We start from the raw sequence: 16,345 nt of genomic DNA on the forward strand, positions 1-16,345 counted from the left end.
TGCCCGCTGGCTATGACTTCCGGTGGAGCGGGGGAGGCGTGGGGAGCCGGCTTGGGCTGCTGGTGCCGCGCCATGACTACGCTGCGAGCTTTCACCTGCGACGACCTGTTTCGCTTCAACAACATGTAAGTGAGGCGCCCCGAGCGGCAGCTCCCCGTCTGCCGGCTCTCGCCCAGCTTTGGGCCGGCGCACGACCGGGGCCCTGACTCAGCTCGGGCACTGGGGCACCGAGTGGGCCGCTCGGGTGCCCAGCTCTCCCGCTTCCCGGCGGTGACTCTCGGCCCGACTTTCTCCTCCCGCTCTGCGACGGGAACGACGCTCTGGGCCAGAGCTAGCTTTTTCTGCGCCGGCAGCTTCGGCAGGGAGCCGCCCTGGAGGCCAGCTGGCAGCCCGGTTAGGCAGTTTGTATGGGAACGAGGGAACACTGGTCCTTGTACCCCACAGCGGCACAGATGTAGTTACTGTAGCTTCGCACCAACGCGTAGAACCTCCCCCCCCATCTCTGTACACCACCACCCCATTCTGGAGTCAAAAGTGGTCGGCAGTGGCTTTCAAGCGCACTTTCTGTAACTGCATCGTCAGAGAAGCTAGTAAAACTGGACTAAGGCCCCATTGTGGAGGGATTTGGATTTGATCCTGTTTTGGTCAAACCAGAAAAGCTATCTCAGGAATCTGGCATTGTTCGGAGTGAATCTTATTTGTAATAAGTTTTATCCTCCCATCTAAGTAAGGTTAAGGTGAATTGCCCCGTGTGATGAAGCATTAGGTGGGAGTGGGTGGAAGGAAACCCAACAAAGGATGTAGACACGAAGGCTGTTTTTCTCAGAGTGGCCCTGACCAGCAGCAATAGCAACACTGGGCGTGTGAGGCAATTAGAGGAGGTAGAAGAGACAAGTGAGTGCATTGGGGGCTTGGCAATGTCCCAAAGTTGATGAATTGGGTTTGGGAGATACAACCTGGGAAGTGACAAGATGGTTTGAAGTATCGAGAATAGACCATGCAAAGCCTCTTGGAGAACTAGGAAAGGACAATATTTTTATGTGAAAATGAATGGTAGAAGAAAAGTAAACATGAACAGTTATAATGTTAGATTTTAAGGAATCATGTGACTTATTAGAAGCCATCTTCCAAATATGCCACTCTTCTAATTCTCACTTTTTCTGATGATGGTACTTTGGTGGAAAATTCTGAGATTCACTGGATTAGGGTGCTGAAATAGGAACGGAAAGATACAATGGATGTAAAAGCATTGCAATTAATTTAGCACATCATTCATCCTTAAGGAGGCTTTGTGGTGTGTGGTGGGTTACAAGTTGGATTGCGCTCTTGTATGATCAGCACTTCGAAACCATCAGCAGCTCCACTGGAGAAAGACTAACTTTTTACTCCTATAAAGAGTTACAGTCTTGGAAACCCACTGGGGGTCGATATGAGTCAGCATTGATAAAATGGTAGTGAGTTGTTTTTGTTTGTTTTTTTTCATTTAGCCTTAGAAATATATTCAAGTTGTACTATACATCTGTGCTGGGGATACAGCAGTGAGTAAACTGACAAAAATTGTTGCCTCAATGAATTTTCATTTTAGAGAGAAACTACATAAGTAAGTAGAAAATAGAAGATTTAATGTTAAATACAAAAGAGAAAATTAAGGCAGGGAAAGTAATTGTGACTCATAGTGACCCAATATGACAGAGTAGAACTGTCGCCGTGGGTTTCTGAGACTGTAAATCTTTCAAAGAAAGGTGATCCAACAGAATGTGCAAATTATACAGCAGTATTATTGGTGTCATATGCAAGTAAAATTTAGCTGATGATCATCCAACAATTGTTGCTGCCAGTAGTTCGGGATAGATAAAGAAGAGGATGTGGAACAAAGTGTATCATTACCAATGTCAGTTGAATTCTTGGCTAATATCAGACAATACCAGAAAGTGTTTATTTTTGTTTCATTGACTGTTTCATTGATTGTGTGAACCATGACAAATAGTTATGAACTTTGAGAAGAATTCCAGAACGCTCATGTGCTCATGTGGAACCTATACATGAATCAAGAGGAAGTTGTGCAAACAGAAGAAGGGGATTTGCATATTTTAATATCGAGAAAGTTGTGTGTTGGGATTGTGTCCATTCACCATACTTTTTCAATATGTATGCTGAACAAATAACTAGAGAAGCTGAATTATATGAAGAAGAATGTGGCATTGGGATCTTAGGAAGTTTTATTAACATTTATGTGTCTGACAACCTTATATGCTGAAGATGAGAAGGACTTGAAGCACTTGCTGATGAAGATCAAGGATTACAGCCTGCAGTATGGATCACAACTCAATGTAAAGAAAGCCAAAATCCTCATAACTGAACCAGTAATTAGCATGATAAACAGAGAAAAGATTGATGTCAAGGATTTTGTCTTACTTAGATTCACATTCAGTGCTAGTGGAAGCAGCAGTCAGGAGATCAAATGACACATTGCATTGGGTAGATTTGCTGTACAGAACCTCTTTCAAGTGTTGAAAAACATGGATGTTACTTTGAGGACTAAGGTGCATCTGTCCCAAGCCATGGTATTTTCAATTTCTTTCTTTTTTTTTGGGCATTGAATTGGGCACTGAATATGAAGATTGAAGAAGAATTGATGCCTTTGAATTATGGAACTGGAGAATAATGTTAAAAGTATTGCCAAAAGAACAAACATTTTCTCGGAAGAATTACGGCAAGAATATTTATTCGAAAGGATGGGGAGCCTTCATTTCATCTACTTTGGACATATTATGACGAGAGACCAAAACCAACCAAACTTACTACCATCACATTTATTCCAGCTCACAGTGACCCTGTAGAACACAGTAGAACTACTCCAGTGGGTTGTTGCCAAACTGTAACTTATTACAGGTCTGGAAAGCCTCATGTTTCTCTTGTGAATGGCTAGTAGTTTAAAACTGCTGGCCACTACACCATTAGGGGTCTTCCAAGAGAGAGCAGTTCCTGGAAAGACATTATTCCTGGTAAAGTTGAGGGGCAGGGAAAAGAGGAAGACCCTTGACAAGAGACTGACACAATGGCTGCAACAGTGGGATCAAACATAACAGTTGTGAGGATGGCACGAGACTAGGCAGTGTTTCATTCTGTTGTACATATGATTGCTATGAACCAGAGTGGACTTAACCTAACAACAAATCTTGAGAGGAGTAGAAAGCCTCATTTTTCTCCTGCAGAGCAGTTGGTGGTTTTGAACTGCTAGCCTTGTAGTTAGCCCAATGTGTCACCCACTAATACATCAGGGCCCCTTTAACACCATATAGTTGATATTTAAAACCACAAGGTGATGGGACTTCAGTAATGGAGTAAGTATAGATAAACTTCAGAAGCTTGAGTATAGTGCCCAGGGCTGCTCGCATGTTGGAAGTCAAAGACAGTAGAGAAGCCATTGAAGGAAACTGGGTGACAGTGAGATGAGGGGAAAGCAGGATGTGAAGAAAGCATTTTCAGTGGAGCTAATAGGAAACTCCAGAGAGCTGTTTCTGGTGAAGTGTTCAGCGTGGTTGTGCTTTTCTCACAGAAGAGAACAGTTACAGGAGCAGGGTCTTAGGTAGTCGAGGGTGGCGTCCACTCGCCAGCACTTTGCCCAGGCTTCCAGAAAGCAAATCAAGAATATGACTGTAGATGCTTGTGGGTACGTGAGTTTGGTGGAAACTTTTTTGTTTCTTTACTGTGAATCTTTTTGTTTCTTCACAGTTATTTTAGGAAATAGGAGACTGCAGAGATCTGAAGGAGAGGGAGGAGCCAATGGGAGAGCTGAAGAGAGATGACAAGATATAAAGTAGTCATCAAGGGTCAGTGGGGAGGCAAGTCCCCACACTGGACTATACCAATTTCTGCTAAGTGTGGCCTAGGAGCATAGGCATTTTGGGGGACCTAAGCATTCTCAGGATTGTTTCAGGGACTCTGCAGTGTTAAGGCTATTTTCATGATACGATTTTTTCCCCCCTTTTCACATAATCATTTTCTTTAGTTTTCCATATATGTGATCTTAGAACAGATTAACTATAGAACCAGATACAGCTGTCTTATATAGTAAGCCTTGCCATTAAAGTGGTTTATAAAACATAATACTCTTGCCACTTAAGTTTTGTTCTGTTTTGGAAAAATTACTGATTTTAAAAAAATTATGCTGACAATAGAATAGGTTTATTTTTAAATGAATCCGTACATTTCAGAATTACCCATAAGCATACGTGTTTTAGGGTCCTCAGTTTAAAAAAATTTTTTTTAAAACAATTTATTAGGGGCTCATACAACTCTTTTTTTTTTTCCCACATTTGGGTTTTTTTAATGTGTTAATGTTTTTGTAGCAATATCTGACTTTTTTTTTTAACCATTTATTGGGGCTCATACAACTCTTATCACAGTTCATACATATACATACATCAATTATATAAAGCACATCTGTACATTCTTTGCCCTAATCATTTTTTTCTCCTCTTTTCTTTTTTTACATTTTATTAGGGACTCATACAACTCTTATCACAATCCATACATATACATACATCAATTGTATAAAGCACATCCATACATTCCCTGCCCCAATCATTCTCAAAGCATTTGCTCTCCACTTAAGCCCTTTGCATCAGGTCCTCTTTTTTTTTCCCCTCCCTCCCCTCTTCCCCCCTCCCTCATGTGCCCTTGGTAATTTATACATCGTTATTTTGTTATATCTTGCCCTATCCAGAGTCTACCTTCCCCCCCTTCTCTGCTGTCCCTCTCCCAGGGAAGAGGTCACATGTGGATCCTTTAATCAGTTCCCCCTTTCCAACCCACTCACCCTCCACTCTCCCAGCATCGCCCCTCACACCCCTGGTCCTGAAGGTATCATCCACCCTGGATTCCCTGTGCCTTCAGCTCCCATATGCACCAGTGTACAGCCTCTGCCCTATCCAGCCCTGCAAGGTAGACTTCGGATCATGGTAGTTGGGGGGAGGAAGCATCCAGGATCTGGGGGAAAGCTGTGTTCTTCGTCGGTACTACCTCGCACCCTGACTGACCCATCTCCTCTCCTAAACCCTTCTATGAGGGGATCTCCATTGGCCGACACTTGGGCCTTGGGTCTCCACTTTGCACTTCCCCCTTCATTTAATGTGGTGTATATATATACATATATACACATATACACATACATACACACATATATATACATACACACATATCTTTTTTTTTTTTTTGCATACCTGGTCCCTTGGCACCTCGTGATCGCACTGGCTGGTGTGCTTCTTCCATGTGGGCTTTGTTGCTTCTGAGCTAGATGGCCGCTAGTTTATCAAGCCTTTAAGACCCCAGACACTATCTCTTTTGATAGCCGGGCACCATCAGCTTTCTTCACCACATTTGCTTATGCACCCATTTGTCTTCAGCGATCCTATCATGGACGTGTGCAGTCAATGATAAGATTTTTTGTTCTTTGATGCCTGGTAACTGATCCCGGGTCCTCAGTTTTTAAGAACCAAAATGTTTGAGGACCTGTTGGACTAGAGAAACGACTGCCAGGACTCATTAGGACCCTGAGTTCCAAGAAGATGGCACAGTGGAGTAAAGTGGAAAAGTTAGGGTCGCTGGTTCGAGAATGGCAAAGGAAAGTGAGGAGCAGAGCCAGCTGGGGTGGGAAGAAGTGATCGGTGTTGCAAACGCTGGTTTGGGGACTGGTGGCGATGGGGCTACTACTCCAACAGCAGTTGGAGATATTTGGCCTCAGAGCCTATTTGGGGAGGTTTCCTTTGAAAAAAACTAATTGAAAGAGTAGGAAAGGGGCACTGGAGAAGTGAGGATATTAACAGTAATGGCAGTTAGGGCAAGAGTTGAGTGGTTCGAGTACCCCTGTTTCGAGGACTGAGTAGAGAAAGATATACTGTCAGGGAAGCCCCAAAGGTAGAGTGGGGAGAGTCCATGGAGTCAGATGGTGGACAGACTGGTTTTTGTGACGTACTAGGTGAGCCAGAAAGTATTGTACTAGGGTTCAGTTCATACATCACTGCCATCAAGTCGGTTCGGACTCATGGATACCCAATGGCAGGCCAGGGTAGATCTGCCCTGTAGGTTCCTGAGACTATCACTCTTCATGGGAATAGAATGCCTCATCTTTCTCCCACAGAGTGGTTGGTAATTTTGAACTGCTGACCTTGCAGTTAGCACCCCAGTGTGTAACCAGGGCTATGCCGCCACGGCTACAAAACATGTCTCTGCTGTTGTTGATGCCTGCAGATAAGTCCTCTCAGCAGTACACTTGTCTTAGTTTGTTGGAGTCACAGGTTGCCACGGGGATCTACTTGGCCAGTTCAATTCAAGGCAGAGAAGTCGGCTCAGAAGGTTATGGCAGCTGTTTTGGGGGACTTCCAAAAAGGGTAATATTAGTAGATTATCATGAAGGACACGGTGTCATAGGATTGATGATAAAGCTTTTAAACTGTTCAAAACTGCAGTGATGAGACAAAGGCCACTAAAGTGGTGCTGATGGAGTTTTGCCTCATCGTGACAAAAGCGCCTGCTTCACTTACTTGTGGTCCGAGGTTAGTCAGGCTGTCCAGCCCTGATCATGCTCCTTCAGACACCCCCCCCCACCCCCTTTGCTAAACTCCATGAAATTTACAAGGAATATGATTTGAGCCCCTCAAGGATGCCAAACCACCATTTGACGTGGTGTCAATGGGAAAAAGAGTGCAGACTTTTTCAGTGAAGAATTAAAAGATGGAAACACTTATTTCAGAAGTGTATAAACTTATATGGAGGATATCTTAAGGAACAAAAGCGTGGCATTTTGAAATTTTTATTTAATAACGGTTGCTGAGTTTGTAGTAATACTTTTTTCCCCTCTTCAGTAGCAATACTTTTTGACTTAATTACATACCCAGGTTGCATTAAGTTTATTGCCTTTTAGAAGATTGAATGTTTTGATGAAGATTTAGTAACTATAAAGAAAAATGCAGTTACACGAAAGTACTTGTTAGATTCCTTTATATCAGTAATAGCTAATATGGCCATTATTAAACTACCTTGCTTGGCTCTGAAATGGAATGAATTTCATATGTATTGTTTGTCTCTTAATTTTACTGGGCTAATTTGTTGTTGTGAACACTACTTACCGTTGACATGTCCTTCTTTCTTTCAGTAACTTGGATCCGCTTACAGAAACTGTATCCTTTCTATAAACAGTTCCATGAAGACCTTTTGAGAATAAATGAAGTGGAAAAAAAGGAACATATAAGTAATTACTAACAGTATTAAAATTGAAGAGGTTTGGAAATATAAACAATATTGAAAGCAACGAAAAAAGTAAAACTGGGACCAAACGAGTTTTCCTAAATCTTTGACAAACTGTTTCTAGACTAACCTATAAATTGGTACCCTTTGACTTTTGGGTTTCTCTCTGCTATCCCATGGATGAACAGTCCCTGAAGTCACTGGTGACTAGATAAGCCACTGCCCCATTCCCGTGGTGGCCTTTTGAGTTCCTCTTCAAGATAGTTGCTATGCTTGGCTGCAGGATGAATAGAAGGGAGAGAAGATACTTTAAAAAAAAATCATTTTATTAGGGGCTCATACAACTCTTACCACAATCCATACATACATCAGTTGTATGAAGCACATTTTTTCATTCATTGCCCTCCTCATTTTCGAAACATTTGCTCTCCACTTAAGCCCCTGGCATCAGCTCTTCATTTTCCCCCTTCCTCCCTTCTCCCCCCTCCCTCATGAACCCTTGATAATTTATAAATTATTTGTTCATATCTTGCAGTGTCCGATGGAGGGAGGATACTTTTAAAGCTCTTTTAAAAGAAGTTCTAGCAACAGGTCTGCAGCTCATAGACTAGCAACTCTATCTTGCCACACCTGGCCAGGCAATGTGCGTCCAGGCAATGTGCCTGGCCTAAAATCGGAGCTTGTTGATAAAGTTAAGAAAGCGGTTTAGGTTACAGGAGTTTCTCATGCTCCCCAATAGAAAAATAGGCAAAGATATGTGAAGTTAGGATACTGTAGATTATGATGCACTAACAACTCCCACAACTTGAGTTGAAAACAAAGTTGGGTTTTTGGCTTATACTCTGTGTTCATGGCAAGTTGATAGAATGGTTCTGTTAATTTAACAAAAAGGGTGTCTAGGAGGCTATTAAGAGTTCATTCTCACCAAACAAAGTCCATGTAGAAATCAACAATTAGTTTTCAATTTGCAATTTTAATCTATAATTGTGGAAACATATCAAGCAACTCTTATTTATTAAGCCCTCAGGGTAAAGCAGGACAAGATTTCACATTATGATGGAAAAGGCCGTGAAAATAAGTGTCAGGTGATGGCAAGTGCTACGCAGAGACTGAGAAGACTGCTCAGTGGACAGACAACAACACGTTGCAGTCCTACTTTCATGCTATGAGGTGGTGATGTCTTCAGTCCACATTTGAGGTTATATGTTCAGGATGTGTATAAAGATAAAACAGGATAAAGTCACAATTTTTGAAGGAAACCTTTTACTGTTCATTATTCACACTCCTTAACATGACTCTAGTATGGGATTCCTTTTTACTTACAATACCTTGCCCATTGGCCAGAGTATTTCATCGTTGCCGAGGCGCCTGGTGGAGAGCTAATGGGTTACAGTAAGTATAGTACCATTAGTACGTTTGGGGGTAGGTGTTTAAGGTTTTAATAACATCGGTTTCATTCTGAGTGTGGACTTGGAAGTACTATGTAATAATAATTCAACAGCTTATATGGCTGTTGTCTAGCATTTAGGCCTTAGGCTAGGCCCAGGGAATACAGCAATGACAGAATCAGTCATTGTCTCAGTCTCGTCTTACATATTCTGTACAGGTGGTTCTCAACCTTCCTAATGCTGCGACCCTTTCATACAGTTCCTCATGTTGTGGTGACCCCCCAACCATAAAGTTATTTTCGTTGTTACTTCATAACTGTAATTTTGCTACTGTTATGAATCAGGCAACCTTGTGAACGGGTCGTTCAACCTCCAAAGGGGTTGCGACCCACAGGTTGAGAACGGCTATTCTATATGAAGGTAAGTAAAAAAAGTTTTGCTGCAAAATCATAGAAAACTATTTAACATGACAAAATGTGAAGCTATTGTTTCTTGGCATATCTTCCATCTAGGTCTATACACGTTTGAAGACGGTATCCTTTCCCCAAGGAATTTTGTGTGCTTCAATATAACATGTCTAAATGTCAGTTTGGGCATCTTCAAGGGACTCAAAATCATGTTCCTTGTAAATGTTTGTAAAGTTTGGGAATAAGTCTCAAAGGGACTAGTTCAGGGCTGGAGGGTGATGGGGTAAGGTTTCCCAACAGAATTAACATAAAACAGGTCATGCTTTCCTCAAAGAATGGGTAGAAATACTGTGATAGAAAAACAAGTTCCCTGCCATTTTCCTAGCATTTGTCTCATCAGTGCAGTTTTGTTTTCTTTAAACTCTTTTATAATATTACTCCTTTGGAATCTCCCCTATATTACCGTAACTGACTGAGCTGACCTTCTGCCTTGAAATGAATTAGCCCTACAGATACCTTTGTATACCACTGTTTTGTTTTTTAGAAAATTCTTTTAATAGTTAAAAGCCTCTTACAGAATCAGTATAAAATAGTAGTTCATACATCTGTATCAGAAATATTTGTTTGAGGTTTTGGCTAAGTGGGTTTGACATCAACAAGAGGTCTTGGACTGTTGGCTCAGAAATGATTCTAGGAAACCTACCCTGTTGTCTGTGGTGCTTATCTCTGATGATACAGCCCATCCTTTAGAAAATAGTGTTTTCCTTCTTTGGAGGCTTTAAGTGAATTTGATAGTGTTCTTAAACACTGCAGCTCCAGTCATTTACTACTACAACATTCATCTGACTGCATCCATTTCAACTTTTCTAAGTTGCTTTAATAACATTAAATCATCCAAATGTTTTTCTCTTTTTTTCAGACGTTTCTCACTACTGCTGAGGTCTGAGTCGTAATTTTTCATGATTCTGTTTCTATGGGAATGAGCTACCCTCAAAAGACTCTTACAGTTGTACAAATTTGACTGGCATCAGTTTTCCCTGCAAAGAAAGCTGTTGGAAATGTAGTGAATTATCTGCTCTGTCATCATTCAACCTTATCACGTTATTTGCCCCCCTCTCCTGCGTGCCATGCTCAGCCTGCTCAGAAAGCCATTGTTTTGGTTGACCCTACCATCCCTAGCTAAGCACCCTAACTAAGCTATGATGAGAGTACTAGAAAATTTGTTCACATGCATGTTGTGATTGTCTGGGTAGACTATATAAACAAATTCATTGACACATGTATAAGAGAGAGTTTTATATAAAGGGTAATTGTACATTAAGAAAACATCCCAGCCCAGTCCTGATCAAATCCCTCAGTCCGGTCTTAGCCTATATGTCAGATACCACCCTAAAGTCCTCATCAGTCACATGAAACACATGCAATGACACCGAATGCAGGACGATCACAGGCCATTGGGTAGAAAGTCTTTGGAGTGGTGTTGTAAGCATCTCAGCGCTGGCAGGGTCTCCACATGGCTTCTCCAGCACCCAGGGCTGCATCAGGGTAGGTTCATGTGGCTTGTCCTCAAGGACGCCTTACAGGAGTCCGCAGAGCAAGAGAGTATCTCCCGTCTCCAAGGAGGACCATCCAGATTTCTCAGAATTATCAGGAGAAAGCCATGCCCACACAGAGGCCTCACTGGCTATGATCTGATTCACGGACTAGACTCCACCCCTCCTTCACTCTTAATCCTAAAATTGACAAACGATTATGTAACCACACACATGTTCAAACCTGTGGTAGCAATACATTTTGACTTAACATGCATTCTTAAAATTTTTATATGATTTAATTGGTATATAATGTGCCAAGTGCACTTTTGGGTAGGGGCTGAATTTTTTATTTTACTAACCAAAAATTTAAGCTACAGATCACGTTAGTCTATATGGCTATCAATAAACACATGAAACATTTAAAAAACATGGTTCTTTCTAGTAAATCATCCCTTTGAAAAAACACACTTTCCCTAAGATTCCTAGAACTAGATTTTTTTTTTTTCTGGTGGAAGCAATCTCTGCTGAGTTCTTCCAAATGGCTTTATTTATACCATAAAAAGTTTTGCAAACCACTACATAAAAACAATGCCCTATGATTAACTAAAGTCACCCTTATTGTTTCCACTAAAACTTGATTATAAAGTCTGTACTTAGGAAAATTTATTAGGGGCTCATACAACTCTTATCACAATCCATACATACATCAATTGTGTAAAGCACATCTGTACATTCTTTGCCCTCATCATTTTCAAAGCATTTGCTCTCCACTTACGCCCTTGGCATCAGCTCATTTTTTTCTCCCTCCCTGCTATCCCCTCCCTCATGAACCCTTGATAATTTATAAGTTATTATTTTGTCATATCTTACACTGTTTGACATCTTCCTTCACCCACTTTTCTGTTGTCCGTTCCCCAGGGAGGTTATACGTAGATTCTTGTAATCCATTCCCCCTTTCCACCCCACCCTTCTACCTTCCCAGTATAGCCACTCACACCAATGGTTCTAAAGGGATCATCTGCCCTGGATTCCGTTTCTAGTTCCTATCTGTACCAGTGTACATCCTCTGGTCTAGCCAGACTTGCAAGGAGGAAATCTGATAATGATTTGGGGGGGAGGGAGGAAGGGGCGACAGGGCAGAGAGAGGAAGCATTTAGGAACTAGAGGAAAGTTGTATATTGCATTGTTGCTACATCGTACTCTGACTGGCTCATCTCCCCATGACCTTTCTGTGAGGGGATCTCCAGTGGCCTACAAATGGGCTTTGGGTCTGCTCTCCGCACTCCCCCCTTCATTCACTATGGTAAGATTCTTTGTTCTGATGCCTGATATACTTTGAAATCTCGTGATCGCACAGTCTGGTATGCTTTTTCCATGTGGGCTTTGTTGCTTCTGAGCTAGACGGCCACTTGTTTAACTTCAAGCCTTTAAGACTCGAGATGCTATCTCTTTTGATAGCTGGACACCGTCAGCTTTCTTCGCCACATTTACTTATGCACCCATTTTTCTTCAGTGATCTAATCATGGAGGTGAGCACACAATGATTTTTTTGTTCTTTGATGCCTGATAACTGATCCCTTCGGCACCTCGTGATCACACAGGCTGGTGTGCTTCTTCTATGTGGGCTTTGTTGCCTCTGAGCTAGATGGCCGCTTGTTTACCTTCAAGCCTTTAAGACCTCAGACACTATATCTTTTGATAGCCGGGCATCATCAGCTTTCTTCACATTTGCTTATTTACCTGCTTTGTCTTCAGCGGTTGTGTCAGGAAGGTGAGCATCATAGAATGTCAATTTAATAGACGAAAGTATTCTTGCATTGAGGGAGTACTTGAGTGGAGGCCCAATGTAATTCTACTACCTTAATACTAAACCTATGAATATATGCACATAGATCTATTCTCCCATCCTCATATATACATATATTTGCATATGTACATGTCTTTAGACCTCTATAAATGCCCTTTGTCTCCCAGCTCTTTCCTCTATTTCCTTTGACTTTCCTCAGCCCCCACCAGAGTTTCAGCAGTTCCTCTTGTTGGTTACATTACCCTTGATCATGCCCTACCAGGCCTCCCACACCCTCCTCACCACAGATTTGGATCACTTGTTCCCTTGTCCCTGGATTTAACACCACTACCTTTCCTCCCAGCAACCCCGTTCCCAGGTCCCCCTGGAACTGTCAGTCCCATTGTTTTTCTCCTCCAGATTGTTCATCCAGCCTATCTTCTTTAAACAGACCTGCGGAGATAATAACATGCACAAAAACAAGACCAAGCAACAGTATACAACAAACCAATGACAAAAACCAAAACAAAACACAAGAAAGAAAAGCTTGTAGTTAGTTCAAGGACTGTTTGTTGCTAGAACTAGGTTTTCATTACATTGCATGTGAAATTCAAATAACAGTACTTGATCATTACCTAGATGGCCTAAATAGCACTTAGATGGAAAACTCCCATTTGTCCCCTTTGTAATAGAAATGTGCTAGTAATTATTACATGTTTATGTTCAAATTACTGTGTTCACTTATTGGGTGCAAATTTTTGTCCGCAGTTATGGGGAAAGCAGAAGGCTCCGTGGCAAGGGAAGAATGGCACGGGCACGTCACAGCGCTGTCTGTTGCTCCAGAATTCCGACGCCTTGGATTGGCAGCTAAACTTATGGAGTTATTAGAAGAAATTTCAGAAAGGTGAGATCCTGCTTTCTATACATTTCATGATTTACATATTCTAATAATTTTCGATGAATATTTCTTGTTTTTTTTTCCCCTTCAAGGTAAATTTCTGTTGTGCTTCAAAGTTAACAGCAATTTTGTTTTCAGCTTACAATAGTCCTCAGAATAATACTGTTAGGTATTGTGTTGTATTATTGTTCTCATTTTGCCACTGAGCAAAATCAAGGCACAGCATGTACCATTTGCCCTAACTTAGCTATTGGTGGAATCTAAGAACATTTCTTAAGATTTTGAAGTGTTCTTGACATGACAAAGGTTCTCAAATTGATGTGTCACTCTAATGTCTCAGTAATTTATTTCAAAGTTGTCTCTGCCAAAAGAAGTTTCTAATAATTAGTCTTAAGCAATTCTGCTTTAGAACAAAACAAGCCTTACTGCCTTCAGTTCAGTCCTCATAGGGCAGGGTAGAACTGCCCCAGTGGGTTTCCAAGACTAAGGTTTTGTGAGAGTAAAAAAAGTCATTTTTCTCCCACTTCTTTTAAACTGCTGACCTTTAAGTTAGCATTCCTATTAGTAACCAGAAATATTTATTTATGGCTTAACAAGCTAATATTTGGGGGAGAAGTTGAATGAGAGAATATTATTTAATTCATAAATAACTGGTTGCCTACTAATGGGATGTTGGGTACACATTTTTATTTGGTACTTAAAAAAAAGACACCATAGCAGTAGCCAAAACTGCCTAAAAATGTTATTTTGTTAAAAGCAATGTAGCAGGATTTGATGTCGAATTTATTAATTAAATAAGTAATTTTCTAGTCTGGTTACTATGTTTTCTTTGAACTTATAACATATCCTATGGTGCCTTGAAGTTGTTGCAGAGTTTGAGAACTTCTAACATCATGCCATTTTTGTACATTCAACACATTCCTGAACGGGGCGTATGGTAATGTTCTTGGCTGCTAACCAGGTTGGAAGTGCAAACTGGGGTGCTTTAGAAACAAGCCTGGTGATCTACATCTTAAACAAAACAAAAAAGCCCTCCCCCAGTCATTGAAAAACCCTATGGAGCACAATTCCACGGACATTCTTAGAGTCACTATAAATTGAATTAACACCACCTCATTATGCATTAAAATGTAATACAGTAATTTTAAAAAAGGACCCTTTCCCAGCTATTAGAAAAGGTATGAGGAAGCTTCAAAAAGTTTATGGGAATATGGAATTAAAACGTAATATAATTTTCCCATGAACTGTTGTTTTGCTTTCCTCTCCACAGATCTAGAAGTCAGCTTGCCTCCAAGGATAGATCTAGACAGGGAAACAATTTGAGAAACCTATCAGGCATATGTGAATTTGTGACCTGCCTCAGAGGAAACACTACAGATCAGTGGTGAAAAGATGAGACTTGGGAAAGGTATCAAAGTTGTTTTTTTTCCCTTCAAATTACTATCTTACCAGATATATAAAACAAATTCCAGATTTGTTAAACCTGACATAAAAAACAAAACTGAAAGATCCTTTGAAGGTAATATGAGAGTCCTTCAGAGTGTTTGTGGAAAAATTAAGTTGATGATGGAATTTTTCCAGTAACTTTTTGAAGCCCCTTTGATAGGTAACTTGTGACTAAGCTGTAGCTTGTTCATCACCACTGCCTCTTATTGCACTCTGTACAGATAGAAGTTATCTATGGTCCTGCTGATCAACATTTTGTTTTTTGCTATTAGAAACTGCTTGTCAGTATTCTTGTCTCATGGAGGCTGAATCTCACAATATGGCAAAGGCAAATCACAAAAGGAAATATAAAGTAGGAATCCATCTAGTTGAGAAAACCTAGGAGCAGCAGCAAATCTATAGCAAAAAGCAAGATTATCACAAGAATCAGGTGTAGAGACCTCCAAATGAGGGAGGGCTGTCAGGATGTGGATGAAAATCTTATAATTATATTTGGGTGGTGACCACACGGGGCCATGCTTAGTAATGTTTTGTTTGCAGTATGCTTATACATATGAATGAAAAAAAAATGTGTGCTATGACTCAGGTAAAATGAGCACATCAGTTATTATGACCAAGCCAGAATATAGAATTGTGACTAAAGAAAAATGATTTTGGGGGGTGTTATTCTTGTGAGAAAACGCTTTTTGAGGGGTCTTGGAATTTTGTGGAAAAATAAAATTGAAAGACAATGGAATTTTCCCAAACTTTTTGAAGCCCCCACATATATTAAAAATAATTATAAATCCTAAGGAATAAAAATTGGTATTATGATATAATTAGATGCTAAATCCTGATTTATTGGTAACAGGGTTAACAAACTGGATTGTCTTATTCTCACATTCCAATATATTCCTTTTTGTTAAATTACAGGAAGGGTGGCTTTTTTGTTGATCTCTTTGTAAGAGTATCTAACCAAGTTGCAGTCAACATGTACAAGCAGTTGGGCTACAGTGTATACAGGACGGTCATAGAATACTACTCCGCCAGCAACGGGGAACCTGATGAGGATGCTTACGGTAAGCCTTCCCTTGGCAGTGCCCTCAAAAAGCTGACACATTGATGTTCACTCTACAGATGGAAATAGCCAAGTATTTTAATAAATGTAAAAGAGTAGCCCTGAAGGATATTTGTTGTTCACAATGTCTTAAATTTGAGTTGGAGTACTTAAATCTAATTTAGTTTCTTATTACAAACATACCAATAGTTCTTATATTAATTAATGAGAGGTTAAATTCTGTAAATAATTGCTACATTCAGGTATGTTGATTTCACTCTGATTCTATCTAAAGAATGTTTGTGAGGAGTGAATTGAAGTCCCTTTGTTTTTACGACTGGCAATCTCTTCTAAATGCAGTTGACCTTTGAGCAGCTCAGGTTTGAAATGGGTGTGCTCGCTTTTATGTGGTTTTTCCTGTGGCTGTTATATTGTTTGAAGTATCTGATTCAAAGGCTGTTTGTGATGCTGATCATCTCCAAGATAACCTGCTCACCCATCTAATGATTAGTAGTATTACAGTGTTTTAATCAGGTACTTGCCAAAACTTGAGCTCACTCAAGAGCAATAGGAAAAAAACCCAAATAGACATGTAAATTTA

The 16,345-nt window shown here is 40.6% G+C and overlaps 1 protein-coding gene across 1 annotated transcript in view; it reads left to right on the forward strand.

The window, feature by feature from the left end:
• The window catches only part of NAA20 (N-alpha-acetyltransferase 20, NatB catalytic subunit), an 18,038-nt gene continuing 1,693 nt past the window's right edge, over positions 1-16,345 (forward strand). Inside the window, exons 1-5 of the mRNA XM_075564041.1 lie at positions 1-125; positions 7,157-7,181; positions 8,550-8,640; positions 13,133-13,268; positions 15,621-15,766. Of these exons, the coding sequence (XP_075420156.1) occupies positions 13-125; positions 7,157-7,181; positions 8,550-8,640; positions 13,133-13,268; positions 15,621-15,766 (511 nt within the window). The 5' untranslated portion in view covers positions 1-12. The remainder of the gene's footprint in view (positions 126-7,156; positions 7,182-8,549; positions 8,641-13,132; positions 13,269-15,620; positions 15,767-16,345) is intronic.

Source organism: Tenrec ecaudatus, chromosome 12 (assembly GCF_050624435.1).
Source record: "Tenrec ecaudatus isolate mTenEca1 chromosome 12, mTenEca1.hap1, whole genome shotgun sequence".
Taxonomy (NCBI): domain Eukaryota; kingdom Metazoa; phylum Chordata; class Mammalia; order Afrosoricida; family Tenrecidae; genus Tenrec; species Tenrec ecaudatus.